The sequence below is a fragment of the Ammodytes marinus genome, assembly GCF_949987685.1.
Source record: "Ammodytes marinus genome assembly, chromosome: 3".
In the NCBI taxonomy this organism is placed as follows: Eukaryota; Metazoa; Chordata; class Actinopteri; order Uranoscopiformes; family Ammodytidae; genus Ammodytes; species Ammodytes marinus.
Window position 1 is genome coordinate 23,852,698 of NC_137232.1, and position 21,121 is coordinate 23,873,818.

General features: G+C 43.1%; 2 protein-coding genes across 3 annotated transcripts; both read left to right on the plus strand.

The window, feature by feature from the left end:
- Window positions 1-1,459: 1,459 nt before the first annotated feature.
- Window positions 1,460-17,023, plus strand: oafa (OAF homolog a). The gene is made up of 4 exons (XM_080025308.1): window positions 1,460-2,180; window positions 13,454-13,588; window positions 13,718-13,898; window positions 15,096-17,023. Exons 1-4 carry the CDS (start codon window positions 1,950-1,952, stop codon window positions 15,368-15,370), a joined length of 822 nt encoding a protein of 273 aa, XP_079881434.1. The 5' UTR covers window positions 1,460-1,949; the 3' UTR covers window positions 15,371-17,023.
- Window positions 17,024-17,354: 331 nt separating this feature from the next.
- On the plus strand, window positions 17,355-20,736 carry tlcd5a (TLC domain containing 5a). Of its 2 annotated transcripts, XM_080053788.1 has the most exons (3): window positions 17,355-17,631; window positions 19,482-19,685; window positions 20,130-20,736. In XM_080053788.1, the coding sequence occupies exons 2-3, from the start codon at window positions 19,490-19,492 to the stop codon at window positions 20,660-20,662; spliced, it is 729 nt and encodes a 242-aa protein (XP_079909914.1). In that variant the 5' UTR covers window positions 17,355-17,631; window positions 19,482-19,489; the 3' UTR covers window positions 20,663-20,736. The 2 variants fall into 2 exon arrangements, with proteins under 2 accessions (XP_079909914.1, XP_079909915.1); XM_080053789.1 differs by lacking the exon at window positions 17,355-17,631 and having other exon boundaries at window positions 19,459-19,685.
- Window positions 20,737-21,121: the final 385 nt, after the last annotated feature.

Sequence of the window (21,121 nt, forward strand, 5' to 3'; positions counted from 1 at the left end):
TGTGTGTGTGTGTGTGTGTGTGTGTGTGTGTGTATTATTGTCCGTGCTTGGATTGCTTGAGTAAAACTGGTGCAACAAGCTTGCACAGGATTTTGAATGCATGCAGCTCCCAAAATTTGTTGTTGCTCCTGATCTTAAGTGTGAACCGTGGAGGCAGACTGAAACGCTGGCTGACGGTGCATGTGGTACTAAAATGTTGACTTTGGAGAATCACATCCCATCACCAACTGTTGTCCCAAAGCTTTAGCCCGCAGCTCTTTAAATGCTCTAACTGAGATGTAGCCTGAGAATGGAATACTCAAGGACTAAACTCCATCACAAAGGGGTGTGTTTGCCTGACCCCCACTCCTCCAGTCTATCAGGGTCCGGGGCCCCGTTTGGTTTGCCAGGCCCATCTAAACAGTGTTTGCTCTGCTTTATAGCCTCTCTGTTTGCTTTTACCCTTCACTGGAGCGACCACCCCTCGGTCTTCGCAGCTACTCATGTCCTAGCACATTTGGGGTCACCAGCCCTGGGGCTCGGCCCACCCACAATGCAGTGCGTTAGCTGACAGAGATAGCACAACTGCTCAGGGAGTTAAGTGCAAAAAATATCACCCTCCCTTTCTTTGCAATACACACACAAACAAACACCCACAATGCTGATCTACCATTAAAGATCCTCCCTCAGATAGGCAGCTTCTCCCGTTTGGCACTTTACCTCAGGTTTATCAAGCTTTCCATTGAGGATATCATGAAATGAGACGATCCACGCCAGGAGAATGAAGGCCTGTCTGAGCTGAAACGTTCATATATCAACCATGCGTTGTCATTATAATTACCCGTTAGATTTATTTCACAAGGAATAGCCTACCAGCTGAATTCATAAATTCAGCTGGTAGGTGTCAGAGGGATTAGATGGGCACATCAGATCTTTGTTTTCCTTGTTTGGCCGTAGGCGGTATAGACGTAAGTGCTGATTTTCACAGTAATAGCCTCGATTTACACATCTGATGCCAAAAAGACACAATAATAATGCCTGGTATGCCGGGGGCATGCATGAGAAACATGTATTTAAATCACAAGATGACAAAATCACTTTGGGTGTCAGAGAAGTGAATTTTTTACGAGTTATATTGTCATAACTGAATAAACAAACTTTCCTTACAGGAACACTAGATCCCTGGAACACTGTTTGAAGTTAAAAAGCTATGCTGTTTCACTGTTGTTGTTGTTGTTGTTGTTGTTTACAACAGCAGGGCCCACAGTTATGTTGTTTGCTAGTCTTAGATTTGGTCCCAGGTGCCTCAAAATGAATAGTTTAGCCCACTTGCTTGGAGTGCAGAAGGATCACATGAGGCCTTTAGGGGGATGGGCAGAGTTTTCAGAGGGTGGTATGGCTTTAAGAGTTTACTATCACACTGCACTCACTCACAGACAGCCGAAAGTTTGGAGGCTAGGCAAGCGGTGGTGGTGGGATACCGACGGATAGGAAGTGACGGGACTGGGGACTGCATGAATTGCAGACGGAGGGAGAAGAGGAGAAAGGAGGAGAAGAAGACGGGAATATCAACACAAAGCAGAATGAGAAGCAACGTAGTGGCTGTAGTGCGGAGGCAGTTGTGGGGGGGATGGAAATGCGCATGCTCCCATATCAACAACACCGGAGAGTGAGCGACTTTCATTAGAAGTGAACTGGGGCTCAAGACAGAAGTGAAAAGCCGAGATTTTTTTTTTGTTAAGGGGATTGTCGTGTGATTTCCATTAGCTTGCTTGTGTTTCGGGGAAGTGCTGGGGAACTAAGGGGGGACCATATGGAGCCGCGACCTATACTTTAGCCTAAACAACACCTCTCTTCTTTTTTCGACATGAAGAAAAAGACATTACGCAAACTCGATTGTAGTTCAGGGATATGAACGCAGATCTTTGGATTTTTTTACCTCCGTCTGGTTCCGTTTTGCGTCTTTGGGGATGTTTGCCAGTTGCATCTGTGCCGCTTCTGTTCGGATACTGACCTGTGTGTGCGCCCTGGTGCTGGTCGTCGCTGTGGGACTTGGTTCGGAGCTGCGCGTGCGGGTCCGGCTCGCCGACGGACTGGTGACCGAGGAGGTGCTGGAGGCGGACAGTGAGAAAGACTCCATATCGCTCGAGTTCAAGCAAGGCGACGGGACACTCATCACTTTTGTGGCGGATTTCAAACAGGTGAGAGAAGTGGTCCCGAGTAGCATTTTTGGCATTTTTTAGGTAGCCCTAAGGGAAGAGTTTTTGTCGTCCAATTTATTCTGAAATCCTGATGAAATAAGGGTTTGGAGGATGCTGTTAGAAAGTCTCAAATAAATGTAAATTTAGCCCAAATCAGAACTCAAGTCAAATTCTTGTATCCCAATATGAAGGCATGGGGGCCATCACTGCTCCTTCCATAATTTGGATCTTAAAAAGTGTATAAAATGACTACTAAGTTAATGTATAGTGTAAGTAGTGGGCTAAATGCAGTTTTGAGTGGCATAATACAAAAGGAAACCTATTTGTTTCACTTTGGGACCTCCTGGAATATCTCTCAGGGGACTATTTGTGCCCCACAGCCTTCTTTGGGAGCCACTGAAAATGTTTACACAGGTCAGCCTAACCGGGGTACCCAGGACAAAATGTGATTTAAAAACAAGCTTGTGTACATGTCTCACATTATCAGTAAAACACCCAGCTCTAACCATAGTCATGTCATAGGGAGTGAGGTCTATAACTTAAAAGCAAGCTCCATAGAAGTTGTTGACCTTTTCCCTGATATATATTTTTTTACCACATTTTCTCAATTTTTTTATTTCTATTTTGATGGTCTCATGTGTTCAGCCGAACATCTATATCCCATCAAGGCTGAACTCGAGTAACCACACTGGCCTTTTGTGTCGGGCCAATTGGCCGTCTAGATGCAAAGGATGCCACCTTACAAATCTGACGTTTTAAAGTGAGACATCCTTAAAGCCTGAAGTCCCTCCCCCCTGGAGCCGGCGCTGTTAACTCCAGATATAAACTCAAGCAGAACTTTCATTCATCTTTTTCCATCCCTGCATGAGTCCCCCAGAGGTCAAGACAGCTGCTCCTCCTTAGATGTGGATGTGCACTAACCCCTTTCTCGTCCAGCCCAGAGTTGTTCATCGACCGCCATATTTAGCATTCTTAAAAAAGTAGACTAAAAGTAGACCAGTAGATCAAGTGTCTCCTCCCTGACTGCCAATACATTTTATGATTTTTTTTCTTTTTGGAAAGATGACACTGTTTCGCTTTTGACAATGATTACTCTGAGACACATAAATGTCAGTTGTAGAAGGAAAACTACATCTGCTGAGCGTTGTGTGTGTGTGTGTGTGTGTGTGTGTGTGTGTGTGTGTGTGTGTGTGTGTGTGTGTGTGTGTGTGTGTGTGTGTGTGTGTGTGTGTGTGTGTGTGTGTGTGTGTGTGTGTGTGTGTGTGTGTGTGTGTGTGTGTGTGTGTGTGTGTAATGGGTAGGGGTCTCCCAGAGGCGCAGAGCAAAGGCATGTGTCTGTGATGGTTGCTGTCACACAGACGCTGACAGGCTGGCGAGATGTGAAGGGGGAGATTTACCAGGATTAAGTGGGCATGTCTGACCTTTTTGATCTGCAGGTCTGGTTCACTAACCAAAACAGCTAATTTAGAGTTGAAAGAGGAGGCCGTCGCCCCCAATCACCAGTGACACACCAATATAGGGCGACATACACTGATCTGTGAGCAAAGGGGAGCCTTTGCTTGGTTGCGCACGGCGCCCCTAAAGTGGTGGCGTCCCTTCATGCGTGCACAAGTTTGCACGCACACACACAAACACGCACATATGGTTTTGTATATTTGAATAGAGCCAACATGGCCTCTTAGATCACTTTACTTTTCCGCTGCCTGATTTATCTGTTCAGTTGTAGGTCGGCCTCCTTGCCCCCTTTCTCTCTCTCTCTCTCTCTCTCTCTCTCTCTCTCTCTCTCTCTCTCTCTCTCTCTGTCTCTTCCTCCCTCTGTCCCCCTCTCCGTCTCCTGCTCCCTTCTTCCTTCCTCTCCTCATTACTCCTGCATGTGGTTTTCATTCAGCTGGTGTGCAGTATCTCCAAGATTTATGGAAAGTTGGACAGGCTGTCACTTCCAGCTGCCACGAATGTACAGTCCAGATGAACGCATGTGGGAAGAAGCGTTTTAACAGGGATGTAAAGGACACTGGAGATTTACAATGAATAACACAGCCCAAGGTGGATAGGTTCTGTGCAGGTTAAATGATTCTTTGGAAAGCATATTCCTCATACATCAACAAATCTGGTCTTTTGTTTATATATTATTAGGATCCTTTCCAAAAGGACTGTAAATAATCAGAAGACAGCAGCCATCTTGCTCATCTGTGCTCTGTGAATACGTGGCAAACCAAAGACAGCGATTGTAAATGTTATAGCCATTAGACATCGGCGGAGGGGTCTGGTGGATGTGAGAAGAAAGTTGAGTCAACCTTATCCAAGTAACGGATCACTGTGAGAATCGGTCCGCACTGTGTGAATTCAGGAGGGTTACGTGTGCTGTTGAAGGCTTGCAGACATGTGGAAGAGATGATGTGGTTGAGCCTGCTTGTGACACCTCTGCGTCATGTTTAGTGTATCCCTACATGTACTGTAGATAACAGGGTCTTTTAAATTCGAACCTCTAAAGAACTATGATGTTATTGTTATTTTTTTTTTAAAGACCGGCATCATGGAAGGGAAATGATCATCCACAGATTGTTCCGTAATTGCATAGGTTGCTCAACTAACTCTCCGCAGGGTCATAGATCTGGTATCATGGTGAAGTATTTACAGCTGAATCTACTCTAATTGCAGAAATCTGGCAGTTCAGTCATATACTGATGACGTGCTCAGTGTAAAATGTTGTAACGCAATATCCGAGGTACTACAAAAGTATATCAGATTTCCGTTCTGACACTTCAGTTTTGGATATCGGCTGGTACCAATACTGTACAATATAATTTAAAAAAAATGTATTGGTGGTGATATTATGTGTAAGTTTATAAAGGCTTAAGCAACTTTAAAATAACTTTGAACTGCTTTGAACGTGTTTCAACACTACAGAAGTATATCTCAACTTCAACTCCTTCAAAAGGTTGTGAAAGTATAAAGAAAATCAAGAATGTGTAAAGAAATGAATGTCCGCAAATCAAAAAGCCCTAGAACATAAGCTGCTGGCTGCTTCCTGACTCTGAACACGACAAGTTAAGCAGGGCTTTATTATTACGCAGCAACAACAACTCCAAACAAACAACAGCATGAAAAACTACCCAATTGGACTATGGAATTTGGATTGGTACATGGATCGGTGGTGTCAGTCTGATATCCGATGAGTGAATTGCAGCAGTAAAAGACCCGGTACTGGTATTGGATGGGTTCATCCCTAGTTGTGTTGAAGAGACAATTCCTCCAGAGTCATGTGTTAGTGGCTTTTTTCCTTCAGCAACCGCTGCAACAATTTATGGTCAAACACAGTCTAAGACCTTGAGCCGGACATAAACCATGTCTTGGAGATTAATCCAGAGGGAAATGTCTTGCATATTTTGAGATTTTTTTTTTTTTTAGGTCTTTCCAGATGTAAATACTTTTGTCGGTGAAGCTAATCAGTTTGCACTCCGTGTGTCCCACTATCATGTCCAACCGGTGGGTTTGATCAATGCAGGAATGCGCGGGACATTATGGGCCTCACAGCTGACTTCACACTCAGAGAAGGTCTCATATCTGGGATGCAACAGTGCACATCCACATATATGCTTTCATGCACCTCGGCTGTGTGAGAAAACATCTGAGGGGACAGTTTTACATTTTGTGAAATCTGTTTTGGTTTAATTGTAAAAAGTAAAAACACCAATAAATATTTGCCCATGTGAATGGCAGAATCATTTGAATAGGCTGTTTTTAAATTTGAAATGTTTTCCAGACAAAATGTTTTGAATGTTCTAACATAATAGTGGAAACTAAAGAGCTGAAACTAAAGAGCTTAAACACATCAAAAGTCATAGGGTCAAGGGGGCAACAGATGTTGGAGGCCACTCGACACTCACTACCTCACACTATCATGTTAAATGGGTCTGGATTTTGTAAACAATGGCACCTTAGTGAGATAATGAGCAGTGTCTGCCGTTTTGATAGTTTCCCTTTTCATTTCAGCCTTATAAAGCGGATTGTGTTTCAGCCGGGGGCAGTCTTCCCGTCAGGTTCACTCTAGTGTATATTCTGATTGTCTTCAAAGCACAGAGGCTTTATGGACACGCCTAACAGTATGCTTTACTGTAAGAATGAGTTCGATATTCTCTTCACACACCCTCATGCGCCATGTCAAAAGCTGAATGGAAGTCAGGGGGTGTGGATGCAGGTTGGTTGGCCTTTAGCTCCCTTTGGGAAATGCAGCACAGTTTCTGCAGTAGGCCAATGCCTAGCTCTCATACAGCCTTCACTCACTGGGTCGCCCATTAAAATTGTTCAAATGGATTTGGACTGAGACCTTTATTAGCTATTAGACCAACTCTCTTTCTCTCGCCTGTGTGGGAGGCTTGCTGGCAATCCCATTTTTGTTTGTGAAAAACGTCACCATTTGCCAAGTGAAGCAACTGCTGGTTGGTTGCTATGTACTTCACATCAGTAGCAAGCCAGTGCAGTGTAGTGTAGTGCAGTTAGTTCATATAAGGCCTTGCTTTTGTCTTGTTTTCCTTTTTGCTGCCACACCTTACTTCTTACTCAACCCCTAAACACCTTGTCACTTGCACAAACTTGCCAGGTCTTTTATTATTATTATGTTTTTTTGTTTTTTTTACACAGTTAAGTGTCACCTCTTCCGGGAAATGTTGTTGCTTCACCCTACTGTTGAGACATGTGTGGGGGACTTTGAGATATCCTGTGAGTCACCAACATTCAGTGAATGCATCCATGTGAGTGGAGAGACAAGCGGAAATAGACCTCAGGTTTTCCTCCTTGACCTCAATACATGCTCAGATATTCAAGCTTTGATGTTTTCACTGAGCAGTACCTTAGAAGACCTCTACTCCTACAAAGCTTCCTTCCTTTCTGGCCATGGCCCTTTTCCACGTGGGAGAGGGAAAACTCCTCTAGATGAGTTACTGCCTAGTGAAACAAGATGGACGTGATTAGGAGGGAACTGCACAGTTCGTACATGTCTAGAAAGTGATATCGGTTTCACACGTTGGCATTTGAGTACATTGAGGTTGTGTGACGTTACTCTGCAGGGAAAATATATCTCACAAATGATATTTTCTACTTATTTGTATTATTCAAAATGTAGGTTGTGTTTTTATGTTGTGTTGTTTCTGTTTCTACTCCTCCCTTCTGTCATTGGATGCGTGCAGAAGGTGGAGCTTTTCAAAGATGAACCCTTACAACTTAAGTCTTTATAGCCACCCTTTGTTCCCTGCTGACTCCCAAATCCTAGGAAAATACCTTCCTCTGTGGCCTTGTTGTGGCCCTTCAAGGCCCCACATTCCCCCCCCGCCCCCTTTTGGCCTCTCGTGGCCCCTCGGCCCTTGTTGATGTCTTTATCCTTTACCCTCCTCCTACAACCGGCAGGCCAGATGTTAGCCTTGACATGCTTGCTGATAAAAGAAAACAGCTTTCCATTCCCCAGTCATACAGGGAGAGAGAACATAGCGAAGAGAGAGAGGTATCATCTTTTCTGGGACAGTGGACTGCATGGTGCTTTTGGTAACGGCCATTCATGGACAAAGGAGACAGCCGTTGTGGCTTGCACCGTGCATAGTTGTGATAATTTCTACCTCCAGAGGTTTTTAGATTGCAAGTAAACAAATGCTAACAAAAGGTTTACTTTGCCAAATCTTCTGTCGTGATCTCCATTGTCCTGAAGTGCCTTGACTTCACTAAGCAAACCCCGGGACAGTTCAGTCAGTTGTAGTGCTGAAATGAATTATACTGTATGGGTCCACACCTGGGATTGATTGCATCTCCCCATTTATTGTGAACATTTTATTAGTCATAACATTAGAAAAATTAGAAAAACAAATTTAAATATCTACTTTTTATAAACGATGAATGATATTTAGCTTTAAATACACACACACACAAAATTTGTTAAATGCCTTGGCATTAATATAGCCGTGTGTGTGTGTGTGTGTGTGTGTGTGTGTGTGTGTGTGTGTGTGTGTGTGTGTGTGTGTGTGTGTGTGTGTGTGTGTGTGTGTGTGTGTGTGTGTGTGTGTGTGTGTGTGTGTGTGTGTGTGTGTGTGTGTGTGTGTGTGTGTGTGTGTGTGTCCTACAACCTGATATGAAGCTGTGTAACAATGGTCAGGGCTTAATGGGACTTTAGCCCTCTTTATTGTTTCTGCTTATCTATCTGCCTCATTTCCTTCTCCGTTAGCTCTGCACAGTTTTTCTCCTTCTCATTTCCTGGATGCAAAGTCTCCATAAACAGTTTGGGTGTCCCGATAATTGGATCCACATTCTGGGTGAAGGAGTAGTTTCCTCTTTGTGGCCTTCACATACTTTGCACAGGTTGGTATACTTTTATAAAGGGTAAATAGTGGAGTTTTTGTGGCTGTACTTCTGAATTCAAGCATAAGACTTAAATGTTAACATTCTAGCAGCTGGAAAAGTAAGTTACCTTCCATTGTTGTCTGGAGAAACATCCAAGGGGAACACCGTTTCTTTGCTTGGCCTTCAGTGTTTTCATTGTCCATTCACTGCCACTGTTTACTAATTGTCCCCACTCTTTGGACGGCCAGGTGTGACCAGCCCTGAATGTGACTCCACATTCCTGCCTTTGGAGCCTGTGTAATTAGCTGCAACTCAAGCAGTTCCTTAGCGCAGTGGCTTTTCTCCCGCTCCTTTTGTCTGTGCGAGTCTCACCCCCTCACCCCCTCTCTCCCTCTTGTCCCCCAACGTGATCTTTAATCCTGGCCCACACCTGTGCTTCTAGACTGGGCTCCCCTCATGACAAAATTCCATCCAAGCACATTGTAAAAACACAAAGATCTGTATGTTATTTTAAAGTGGAGTTGGACCGCTTTTTGGTAAGATGGGGATCCTCAAGGTAAATACAACATTTCAACACTGTCTGCGATCCTATAGGCCAAAATGATCAATTGGAAGACTATGTGATGATGACTTTGAGGTATAAAATTAAACTGTACATTTGTTCTACTATGGAAGATCAGCAGCTGTTAAACTGGCCGTAAAAGAGAAACTTCTCCTGATTTTTGGAAGTTTTAACTTTTAAATATTCCAGAAACAAAATAACAAAATATGCTTCCGACCAACTCAAACCCCCCACACAGACGCCCAGTGATCCCAAATGACTCATTAGAGCATGGCTGACCAACAGTACTCCCCTGGCCAGCCGTCAGCCTTATCAACAGACAGGGTCTTAGAGGGGATTGGGAAACAGGAAGAACCTGGGATAGCTGCTGGCACACTGTTTGTGTGTGCACGTCTTTGTGTGCATGCATTAGTGTGTGTTTGGATGTCCACCCATGCATGCAAGGTGGGAGTGAGCATCCAAAGGGGAGATGTACGTTCTTGCTGTTCAACCAGACATTTAAACTTAAGCTCCAGAAAACCCTCACAGATATATTTTCTTTTCTTTTTTTCAGTGGGTTGTTTTATACAGCTCTCCTTTTCACAGCCAGTAAACCAGGTGTACTCTGTTGTGAAGAGAAGGTATTTGTCTTGCTGGGTTACAGCTACAGTGGCAGAGAATGTTCACTGTAAATGGCACCCTTTGAGTGCCTGAAAGGGCTTTTTGTGCACCTCTTAAATAACCGGGCCTACCAAAGGTAACCACCAATGAAATGGTGCACCCCCCAATCCACCCACCTCTCTCCTGTTTAACAGGAATTATGACCCACTAGTGGGGTTGCATGAATAGAGGCTTGTGTTTGGCTGTTGGCCAGTGGTAGTTTGTCTAGTTTGTCTGTGGACTAAGTCCCGGGTGTCAGGGAGCAATGCAGAGGAATCTGTACTTGTGTGGAATATTTATAGCCGTTCTGACATTTACACTGCGCTGGTCCGGGAAAACTCAAGGCTACACTGTCCTTTGATTATGGTATTACACGTCTTTTTCTAGACTGGGGAAAATGTTGCTCTTTTAATTCTTAATGTCTGCACCTGGTGATTTTCTCTAAATGTTGGTCTGCAAACCTTTAATTTTACAGAGGTCTGTGGAAATGCACTTTTAAGGATAGTAAAGCGTTTTCCTCTTGAAGGCCACACTTAGTTGTGAATTCAAGTGGCCTTCCTCTTGGTTTTCAAGCCGTAGCAGGCCCACTGGACTGTGATGACGTTCAGTGTTTTCCTATTCAAATGTTTCACCGGCAGTTACTTTTGTCTACTGGTTTGTAATCTAGCATGAGGAGCAATGGACTGAATCTTCATCTGTGCTCATATCACATCAGATAGCACCACAACAGGAAACATTATGTTACCCCCACCCACTGCTATCCCACAGGAGCCCGACACCTGCCTCTATCATATTTCTCTGATCTTATGTCAAAGTCCTACTGTATGGTATCTTCACCCCCATCAGACGTTTGCATAATTCCCTGACTTGGAAAAAAAACTTGGCAGATTTTAAAAGAGGTAGCTCATTGTTTGATCAGATCAGTCTGTTGGCTCACTTTCTGGTGGTGTTTGGTTACTCTCTGTAATTGTAAAAACAGGTGTAAAACCTACGTTAACCAAACCACTGCACATTTAAATCTTAAAACCAGTAATCTATCGTACTCACTGCACAGTCGTATCAGTGTGTGTGCATGTGCCAGCGTTGGTTTCAGACAGGCAGGGGTGAGTCCAGTCTTATCCAAACAAACAGTTCAGTCCAACGGCTTCTGTCTGGGTGGAGATGTGAAGGTGATGTCATTGTTATTCCTCTTTCTGCTTTTAGAAGCCATGCCAATTATCTCTGTGGCACCCACAACACCAAGATATCAAACCTGGCTTGTTATTGCCATTTAAAGTTCACAATTTGACTTTATTTCTCACAAGAGTTGGCTATATAGAGCATTTGATTTAATGCTACCTGTAGGATTAAATGTAGTTTGAGAGGTAGATGAGAAGATCACCACCACTTTCATGTCTTTACATTAAACATGAAGCTATAGCCAGCAGACGGTTTGCTTAACTTAACATGAAGACTAGAAACAGAGGGCAAAGGTAACTAAAAGGTAAATAAGCCTACCATACCTGTAAGTTTACTTTTTTATATGCTTACAAAAATCAATCCGTTAAAAGGACCATTTCTGTTTTGCTGGATAATGTCTTGACTGAGAGGAGGGAATTGACAGGAGCTAACTGCACCTGGTCTAGATAGAGGAAATGAACCCAGTAAAACTACAAATGATGATTTATTTGACACTACCAATTGAACAAAAAGCTGTAGTGTCTCAATAAGTGAGCTTTTGAGGTACTGCTAGTCGGATTTTGTAACCTTGCCAGCATGGTTATCCCCTCTGTTTCTGATCTTAATGCTAAGCTAATCGACTGTTGGCTGCAGCTTCCTCATTAGCCATACAGACCTATTTGGTGTCAGTTGTTGTTCTCATTGAACTCTCTGCACAAAGGAAATATTTCTATTTCTTCATTTCTTTTCTAAGATGTATTTCTGTGTACAGATGACCCTGACACAAAGTTGCGTCAGGAGAAGTTGTTGCCACAGTCAGCACACTGTTGCTCTCCCTTTGCCCCTTTTTGGACCCAATCCAAATGTGGGGCGGCAGAGGGTAGACAATCATTAATCTGGACACATAATGACACAAGAGGAGGAGGAGACCTCAGCGTCTGCACTTTACCATGGAGCGAAGTTCCAAAGGAGCAGAGTTGGTGGAGCTACCCTGCTTCTCTGTAATTACCCAGAGGGCCCTGGGGCAGATCTGTGCGGCTAACACAAACGCCTTCCCCCTTCTCTCTCTCTCTCTTTCGCTCTCTGTGGCTACACACACACACACACACACACACACACACACACACACACACACACACACACACACACACGCACGCGTACATACACTGTGTCCCAGCAAAGCGCCATGTGTCTGCAATATGGGAGGTCTTGAAGCCGTGGCCTCCGCGTCTCTACTGCACTTGAGGGGAAATGGCACTCTTGACTCTCGTCTGCATTGTACTCCCTCTTCCGTACATCCTACTCCGCTCACTGTGATATATTCATGCCTCCTCTAGTCTTGACGTTCTCTTTAATCATTCAGACTTTGTTCTTTTTGGGAAAAAAAGAAGTGAAAAAAAGTACTGTACTGTGTTATTATCATTATCACAGTATGAAAGGTGTGCATCATATTCAGCCAGAGAATCGATATTTGCTCAGTAATTTGTGTCTCAAAGGTCAAAAAGTATTGCAGGATTGTCGTGTGCAAATAAATTCCCATGCTTTGCATTGTGCGCCTGCCAGAAAACTCTCTTCAACAGACAAAAGGGCTTCTTAAAATTAAGAACTGTGATTATGCAAAGAAGGCTATAAAAGAGCTGCAGAGTGTAAACACTCGGGGAAGCAGGTTGAATTGCTTCCGTCCCGCTGTGTGTGTACACTGTTGCGCACAGGAAGTGGAACCCAGGGGCTTAAGGACAACTCATTGGGGTTATCGCTGGGCTGTTTATCAGTCCCAGAGTTTTTCCTGCTCAGCAAGGGAAAGCCTTGAAGCTGCTACTGCACTGCAGCCTGTTTGCTTCAGACGGGTGTGTGAAAAGCGGAGGAGGGGGTGTTTGGTGGGACTGTCTGTACTGAATCTGCAGCCGAGAGTCTGTAGAAGGGTTGTCTGCTGAATAGGAAGACAGGTCGGCTGCTGTGCCCCCCCACCCCCCAACTGCTGGAGCTTCCCATCATGCATCTTGCATGCACTCTTTATGGCCTTGGGTTTGGCGCCAGATCTCACACACACTTGCCAACAGCAACAGGTTTTTTTTATGATTTCTCCACTATCACGATTTTCCTACTCCTACAGTTCCACATAAAACAGCGTGGTAAAATGTTCCCGACTTTAACGGCATGTGAGAAACTGATAGGTTTGTCAAGAAACTACTTGGCTTTCAAGCTTTAATTTGACTGCACAAATAATCAGAGCTTTTAATGGAGCAACATTGCACAGGCCTACAGACAATAACACAATATCAACAAAAAACGTCAGATGAGGCTCTATGGGTGTAGTGAATGTAAACCCTCTCTTGACTTTTGGCAGACGGTTGTTAGAAACTTCTTTGAACTCCAAATATTGAATTACTGCAAGTGTCTGGAGAAGTGCTACGTCAAGTACGGAAATGGAAAAAATATTTGTTCTAATCTACAGATCTGGGCCTACGCCATATTATAAACAGCAAGTTATCATAACCCTGCCTCACGCTCCCCTTTCAGTGTCTTCTGGGAGGCGTCTGTTTATCCGTTTCCAGCCAGTCAATCTCTCTCTTCCCTGTGTGTATTGCAGAATGTGAAGATATTCCGGGCCCTGATCCTGGGCGAGCTGGAAAGAGGGCAGAACCAGTACCAGGCTCTGTGCTTCATCTCTCACCTCAACCGCAATGAGATCATCCCCAGTGAGTCCATGGCCCGTCTCAGACAGGTACGGCATGCAGGACAGCAGCGTTTATGTATTGCATCATGAAGTTCTTTCCAGAAGTTAAATTGTTTATGTTTCTCAGAGCATGTAAGTTTGAGAACAATGACCATTTTTGTGTTTCTTTTCGCTCAGAAAAATCCTCATGCCATTCGCCTGGCGGAGGAACGGCGAGGACTGGAGCAGCTGCCGATGAGTGCGGCGGTCAATTTAAGTCGAGCCTGGCAACTCAGCTCCCACATCCACAACATGTGCAGCGAGGCCCGGGAGGCCATCTACACCAGGGAGGCCGATGTCAAACACTGGCTGGACAAAGGTCAGCAGTCATCTTATGTTTGTTTTTTCATTGGAACTAGCACAAGGTGAATTGTACCCCTATTTCTGCAAATTAGTTATTCTGGTTTCAAAAGAACCTGCGGTCAGGAGAAAACTGGTTCAAGAGAGGCATCAAATCTATGCTGGTCTAGAACCAAGAACCGCTTACATCAGAGGTGGGATTATCAAGGCCAACCAGACCAACTAAAACTTTGTGATCGCCAGTCATGTTTGGATGTCTGTGTACTAGGCCCTAAAGCAAAGCAAAGCCAGTATCAGCATTTTTCAAAAAGGGGAGTAGTAAGTTGTTGTTGTGCTTCAAGTTGGCGCCAGAGTTGGAGGAAGAACACATTCATATACTATGCCACAATGATGTGGCTCTGTAGCCTGTGGAAAATCAAATAAGTTTCTAGAACCAGCCCAGATCTAGAACCAGGTTTGCATTAGTGGAAATTGGTGGTTTGAGCCAAATGTCTGTTCTACTATCTCTGTTTCTTCTCCCCCATTTGTTCTGATTGTCTCTGTACACTATATCTCTGTACTGACACTCCTTATCTCCCCAACACTCTCTATCTTCCCTGTTCCTATCACCTCAAGACCTCTTCCCACTTACTGTGCATACTATCTATGTTTACCCTCTTTGTCTCTCCTCACATTCCTGATCCATTTTCCACGTTTAAAACATAGACAATGCACACACTGGGGTGTAGGGAAATTGTTTATTTATCTAAGAGCAAGTGAGAGAGAAAAATGTGTGACATTACTGTCCAATGAGGAGGGGCTGGGGGGGATGACCGTAATTCCCATTAACAGTTTATTTTTAAAGGCCATTTTGCCAAATGATCAAGTGTCTTAATACTAATGAAGTCCAAATTATCCAGGCTGAGGAGAATCCATACGACAGCACCATTGTCAACTGACAGCACTGTTATAGAGGAAACAATGTTGATGGTCATGGTTCACCAAGCACTCTCCGCCATTATCAGTGGAGGGAATCACAGTAGCATCTGCTTTGCATAACAAAAGCTGCCCTTTCGCTGCACCATCTCCCCTCTTTTTTGTTCACCCTCTCCCTCAATACAGTATTTAATTAAGTGAAATCCCAAAGACAGGGATTCACACCCCTCTGATAGCTTGCATTTATTTTATTTCTGCCAAAAGCTCTGACAATAACGCCCCTCTTCTGTCTGCGTTGTAGGAGTGGATAGCTCCATGTTTGAGGTCCTGCCTCAAACAACAGAGGCACCCAGCTTTCAGGCCTGTCACTCCACTAAAGACTTGTGGCAGCCATGTCTCTGCACCTACGGTCTGCGTCTGGAGTGGTACCCATGTCTGCTTAAGTACTGCCGCAGCCGGGACACCACAGGCAGAGGCTCCAACTACAAGTGTGGCATAAAGAGCTGCAGCAAGGGCTACCATTTCACCTACTACGTTCCCCAAAAACAGCTCTGCCTATGGGATGAGGAGACCTAGCATTTTGTTCCAGATGGTCCAAGAATAAAATTAAATAAAATTAAAATGCAATGCTTCTCCACCCATGCTATTCAAAGGGAACACAGTAACACTGGACCTAAGTTCATGTGATGTTCTGTGAAGCGGCCTTTGGTGGGTGAGTGCAGGGATCCAGATGTTTCCAGCTGAAACCGAAAAAATGAATTCAGGTTCCAAATGAGACCAAAAACATTTAAGGAAAGAGAGATGCTGCACGTTGTTCCCAGAGGAGCAGCTTAAGCGATTTTCTTGGGAAAATGACATATAGTTGTAAGCTATGATTAGACTTTGCCAAGAAGCTGTCACTTTTGTGCCTTTTTATTTTATCTTAGTTTTTTGGGGGGGAAGATGATCGGAGCAGAAGACATATGCCAACAACAAAAATAACCTCTCAAACAAGCTAAGAGCTGGACAATGCATTTCTGGTTAGATTAAACACTAGCTGTGGAAAAACATGGTCTGAAAGGAGTCCGACAGACATAATCTTCCATTCTGCTGAAGGAAAGTTCTGATGGTGGATTCATCTCTTATAAAAGCTCTGTGAAAGAAAGTTCATTCCAGCCAGCTTGACACCTGTTTGTGAAAAAGTAGGCTGGCTGACAGAGGAAATGTTTCTCCAATGCTGGCTTTATTTATTTTGGTTGCAAAGTGAAATTATGGAGGACTATTTTTGTATTGTTTTTTTGTTAAAAATAAGTACATACTCTTTTCTTCCTCTTTGCATTAAACACGCTCTTAAAGTCACATGACTGAACCACAAGGTCCTCAGTAACAAGAATTAGTCACAATAAATTTCACAACATTTTAACCTCTTAACCTTTATTGTTGCCAATGTCTCATGGCTGTACAGAGTGCTGATGAACAGATGTATTGTATTATCTTATCTAATAGGCCAGTTTTGTATTTACTCATCAGTACCCATGGGAGACTCCTTATGCCCACCAATCACATTCTCAGTAAGTTAAAAAAATTCAGTGTCATAAACCAAAGGAAATGCTGTCAAGAGAAGAGTGTAACATTTCAGTTTTTAGAAACAGCCTCTTCAGTATGGTGTTTTCAATGTTAGGGTTCACTAAAACCACAGAGTAGGCTTGTCTTAATAATCTATACTGCCATCTTCTGGTTTAACAGTGTTTCAGTTTCTGGTGTTTTATGTTCTATTCCACATTTTAATTTTATTTTTATCCACAGTTAAATGTTTATCATTTATACACCTTATATCCCTCAACTTTCTTAATTCAAGGATCAGTTATTTGAACTTTTGGGACCAAATCATATTTTTTCTGCTCTTTAGATCAATAGTCTAGGTTACAGGTCTGTCTTACCTCAACCTTCATTTCAGTCTTTAGCCTACAGCCATTTCAAATTTAATACGTTTTGTGTTTGTCGTGCTAACTAAAGAACCAAATGAGTGAAACATATGTTCTATTTGTGGCCTTTTCTGGTGATCAAGTGCCTTAACATTTCCACTGATATATTTTGCTATGTTGTAGATTAAGTTTGTATTTTTTCTATGAAAGAGTTTCTGAATATTTTGTAAAAACGTTGCAATGAGGAGAAAATTAAGCATTTAGGTAATGTACCATTTAAGAGTTGTGTTCTAGGCTACATGAATTGTTTCAATAAAGTATTTCTTTGCACTGCAGGCTATGCCTACAATTGTTAGTGATAATTATTCCATAATTTATTTCATTCAATGACATTTTCATGTCATGCAGGTAGGGTTAACCAACTGTGCATTCCATATTAACGTAGGCCTATTAGTAGGCCTATATTATTATTATTATTACTAGGCCTATCTTCCTGCAAGAGAATAGCGTGTGTGTAATTCCTGTTATTGACCACAAAGTGTCGCCACTGTTTAAAAAAATTAAATAACGAAGCAACATCCCGTTGCTTTGGGAAGACTTCTAGGAAGATGGAAGCGTGTCTTCTTCTCTGTTAAATTTTTCGGTAACCTCTCATTATCTCTAAACCACGACACAGTACGGGATAATACAACCAAGGAACAGTTGTAGGCCTACTAGTTGCTTGTGCAGCTGGAAAGGGAATTAACGGGATGCTGAGAGAGGCTGTTGTTGCCACCCACGGAGCTCACGAAAATAATAACAAATAGGCCTAGCAGCCACCGTGTCTGCGAAGAAAACCTCTTCTACAGTCTCCTCCTTCAGAAACACATTTCTTCACAGGACACCGAACCCCCAGCATGTAGACGGAAGAGACGGCCAACGTGCAACAGCAAGGTAGTTCATTTGCATGCGTTTGTGTTATCGTGTTATCAAACTCCATAGAAACGCTTTGTGTTAGCCCTTTAACGTTAGCTTGCTACCAGTTAGTTTTGCTGTCTGGTTCAGCTTACTGGAGCGATAGCCTTCGAGAGAGCATCCTCTTTAAATGGGGGACATACTCTCTCTCTGAACCCCCTGCCCTTGCAGTTTAACTAAGAGCTACTACTAGGAGCTAGTACGTTTAGTTAAGCGATGTCACTTAGATGAATGCTAGGCCTGTCAATCCGGCGTTGTCAACGAGCAACGACGTTCCTGTTATTTCCACTGCCACTTCCAGGTTTCCATGGGAACGTTATTAAAGTGTTAAAGATGCCCCTTTTGTTTTAGTGCAAGAAGAAGAAGAAAACTGCTTCCACTTATCTTATTCAAAAGGCATTACACACTCACATTATCTCTCCTGGGTTTTTATAATTTAAATAAACAAGAAAAAAAATATCTTTCAATTAGGAGTCTGGTGGCCAAGTTGGCAGTTCCACATTGAGCATCTGGCCGCTACTAGATAGGTTAATGAGATGGATAGACATAAAGTGAAAGAGTAGGACATTAGCCTATGAGCTAACTTGCATCAAGTAAATGTATACGCTAAGCTTAGGCCTACTTAACACTACTTTCAAGTATTTTATTAATCGCTATTATGCCCAATCAACAATAATGGTGGTAGGCCTAAAAATGATTTCCAACTAAGCCATAGGAATATTTCCTCATTGTTTATATGGCAATCTGTTGTGCTACATTATCAGGTCACAGAACAACCACGTAGCTTTGACAGTGGAGGAGAGGCAGGCTAGTGAGATATTTGCAGTCAGTGTGTGAAGATCACTTTTTCTTTCTTTCTTTAGGTATTGATACATTCAAATTTTTTGGTTTGAAAAAGTAACGGTAACCTACCTTGTTTCTTCACTTCTTTGTCCTGTGATTAGGGTAGGCCTACTTGTTTATTGGCTACAAGGACTACATTGTCTTTAACTTATAACATTACAGAATTCAATCATTCAAATGTCAAAATCTGGTGTAGTTTTTTTATTTTAATTTGGATCTAAAGCATAGATTTAGATTTGTGTTATCATGAAGTTCAAAAGCTAAACTCGAGAATCGAGAACTGAATCGGTAGGCTTAGATGCCAGCCTATTTTGCATGCTGCTATATAGGCTAAAGAAAACAGTTCTCGAAAAACATACCCATATTTTCCCTTAATATCACATCTTTACCTCCTCACCCTAACATCCATGTGCCTGTAGCCATGCTAATTAAGCTGAGCATACTAACCGAGCAAAACAACAATATGTTAGGGATTGATTTATAGGGTTTTCCAAATGACACATGTCATGTAATGATAAGCACTCGAATAACCTTTCTCCCTCATGAGAACTGTCTGAGGCCCAGCACCCAGTGACCTCTCATCTAGTTTTGAAACTTGCTTGAAGTCTCTTGTTCCAGCGAGTGTGGGCCTGTCCGTCTGCATGGTCTCACCTCCTAGTACAAACGTCACAGCAGGAGAAGAGACGTCCCCCTCACCCCACTAGACCCTCGACTGGCCAACTGTAGTGCTATTATAGTTCAAGCAAAGGCTAATTGTTGGTCTCTTACAAAGGGTTGCACAGTCCAAGTCTTCGGATGGTAATGCTGTCTCCTTCAACTGTAAGCGATATTACAAGGCAAGATGCGCCTGGCTGCAATTTTCACTCACCGACGTGTAATGTGATTTAAAGTTGTCTTGATGACTGCAGACATTCAAGTTTTTAAAATATTCTGTAAGTTTTATTTTTTTGCTGTTTTTTTTTCTCTCGATTGATTTCGTCCTGTAGAAGCGAAGATGGAACTGCTTGTGGCTCTTGTGCTTTTGTCCCTGTCCTGTTGGACCTCTCTCTACATTCTATTGTGTAACGTTAATGGGTCCAGGAGTTACGAGTGGAACTGTCGCCTTGTCACCCTGTTTCACGGCATCTCTGCAGTCTGCGTCACAGCGTACATAGGCTATGTGGATGGACCGTGGCCTTTCACTTATCCAGGTAAGGGCACGCTGCTTACCCGCTGCCAAATGATCAAAGTGTAATTTAACACATAGACTCAAATATATAACTTAAAAGTTAAATAAACTGAAGCACTGTTGTTGTTGTTGTTGTTGTTGTTGTTGTTGTTGTTCAAAGTCATTATGTTGTAAATGCTTGTTAATCTGGAGAAAAAAAATGTGTTAATCTGGAGACATTGCTTTAGGGCTGCAGTTAACAATTGTTTTCATTGTCTCTTTCTCTGACAATTGTTTTTCTTAATTATTACAGTTACTCAAAGAAATGTCGCCAAATCCCAAAATATTCAGTTGGGTTTTGACTAACCCTTGTGTCACTTGGTGTTGCTAATAAAAATTATACACTCTCGTCACATTTATAACTGTTGCTTATATCTAAGAGATATGCTCACTATAACCTATGTATGTTTCTGTGTGTGGATGCCAGGAACTAAGAACACCCCTCTGCAGATAAGTGCCATGGTGCTGAGCCTGGGCTACTTTATTTTCGATATGGGCTGGTGTGTGTACTTCCGCACAGAGGGAGCCGTTATGCTGGCCCACCACACCATAAGCATCCTGGGAATCCTGTGCACCCTGTGGTTGGGGGAGTCTGGCATCGAGGGCTGCGCAGTTCTCTTTGGCAGTGAAATCACCAACCCTTTGTTGCAGACCCGCTGGTTCCTCAAACAGACAGGACGTTACGGGACGCGGCTCGGGGACTTTGTGGACGTCCTGTTCGTGCTGCTGTTTACGTTGATGCGAGTCTTTGTGGGAGGCACAATGCTGTACTGTGAGCTGATCTCCCCAAGACCCAGATTCTTCATCAAGTGTGGGGGAGTGGCCATGTACGCTCTGTCTTGGGTGTTTATGGTGGACATTGTTCGATTTTCCATTCGGAAGAGCAAGAGATGGAACAAACAGCAGATAGACCGGCGAGAGCTAGTGGCAGCCAACGGTCATGAGGGGAAGAAGGACTGATTGGCATGTGATTCCCTAAAGGAAATCGATTAGCATTACGTCTGTTTTTTTGTTTTGTTTGTACATTGCACATGCACCGAAAAGTATGAAAAAAAAAAATCTACTTCTTGTATGTTAAACCAAGATCTAAAGAAGGGGATATTTCAAAGTTAAAGTTTTCTTTGACATGAAATATCCTAAAGCATCTGGATGTAAGGTCACCTTTGGATTTGTAAAAACAACTTATTTATTGTCTAGCGTTTTTGTGGCCAAACACATGTGAGATTGTTGTGTAAAATGTGCAGTTAACAGACACAGATGTCGTTGTATGTCACTGAAAAACCAAAGCACATTCATTCAACACATGAACAGACGTTGCCTTCAGTTGCAGTGAACTGTGGCCTAGTCATGTGTGGGGTGCCGCTCCAAACAAACTCAATGTGAGGAAAGAGACAGTGACATGCCAGTGCAAGGTCCATG

What these genes read in the sequence shown, in the direction of transcription:
- tlcd5a (XM_080053788.1), top strand. Translation starts at nt 19,490, where the DNA reads ATGGAACTGCTTGTGGCTCTTGTGCTTTTGTCCCTGTCCTGTTGGACC. An exon ending in GTGGCCTTTCACTTATCCAG is followed by an intron (nt 19,686 to 20,129) that starts GTAAGGGCACGC and finishes TGTGGATGCCAG; the next exon opens with GAACTAAGAACACCCCTCTG.
- oafa (XM_080025308.1), top strand. Translation starts at nt 1,950, where the DNA reads ATGTTTGCCAGTTGCATCTGTGCCGCTTCTGTTCGGATACTGACCTGT. An exon ending in CCATGGCCCGTCTCAGACAG is followed by an intron (nt 13,589 to 13,717) that starts GTACGGCATGCA and finishes CTTTTCGCTCAG; the next exon opens with AAAAATCCTCATGCCATTCG. An exon ending in CAAACACTGGCTGGACAAAG is followed by an intron (nt 13,899 to 15,095) that starts GTCAGCAGTCAT and finishes TCTGCGTTGTAG; the next exon opens with GAGTGGATAGCTCCATGTTT.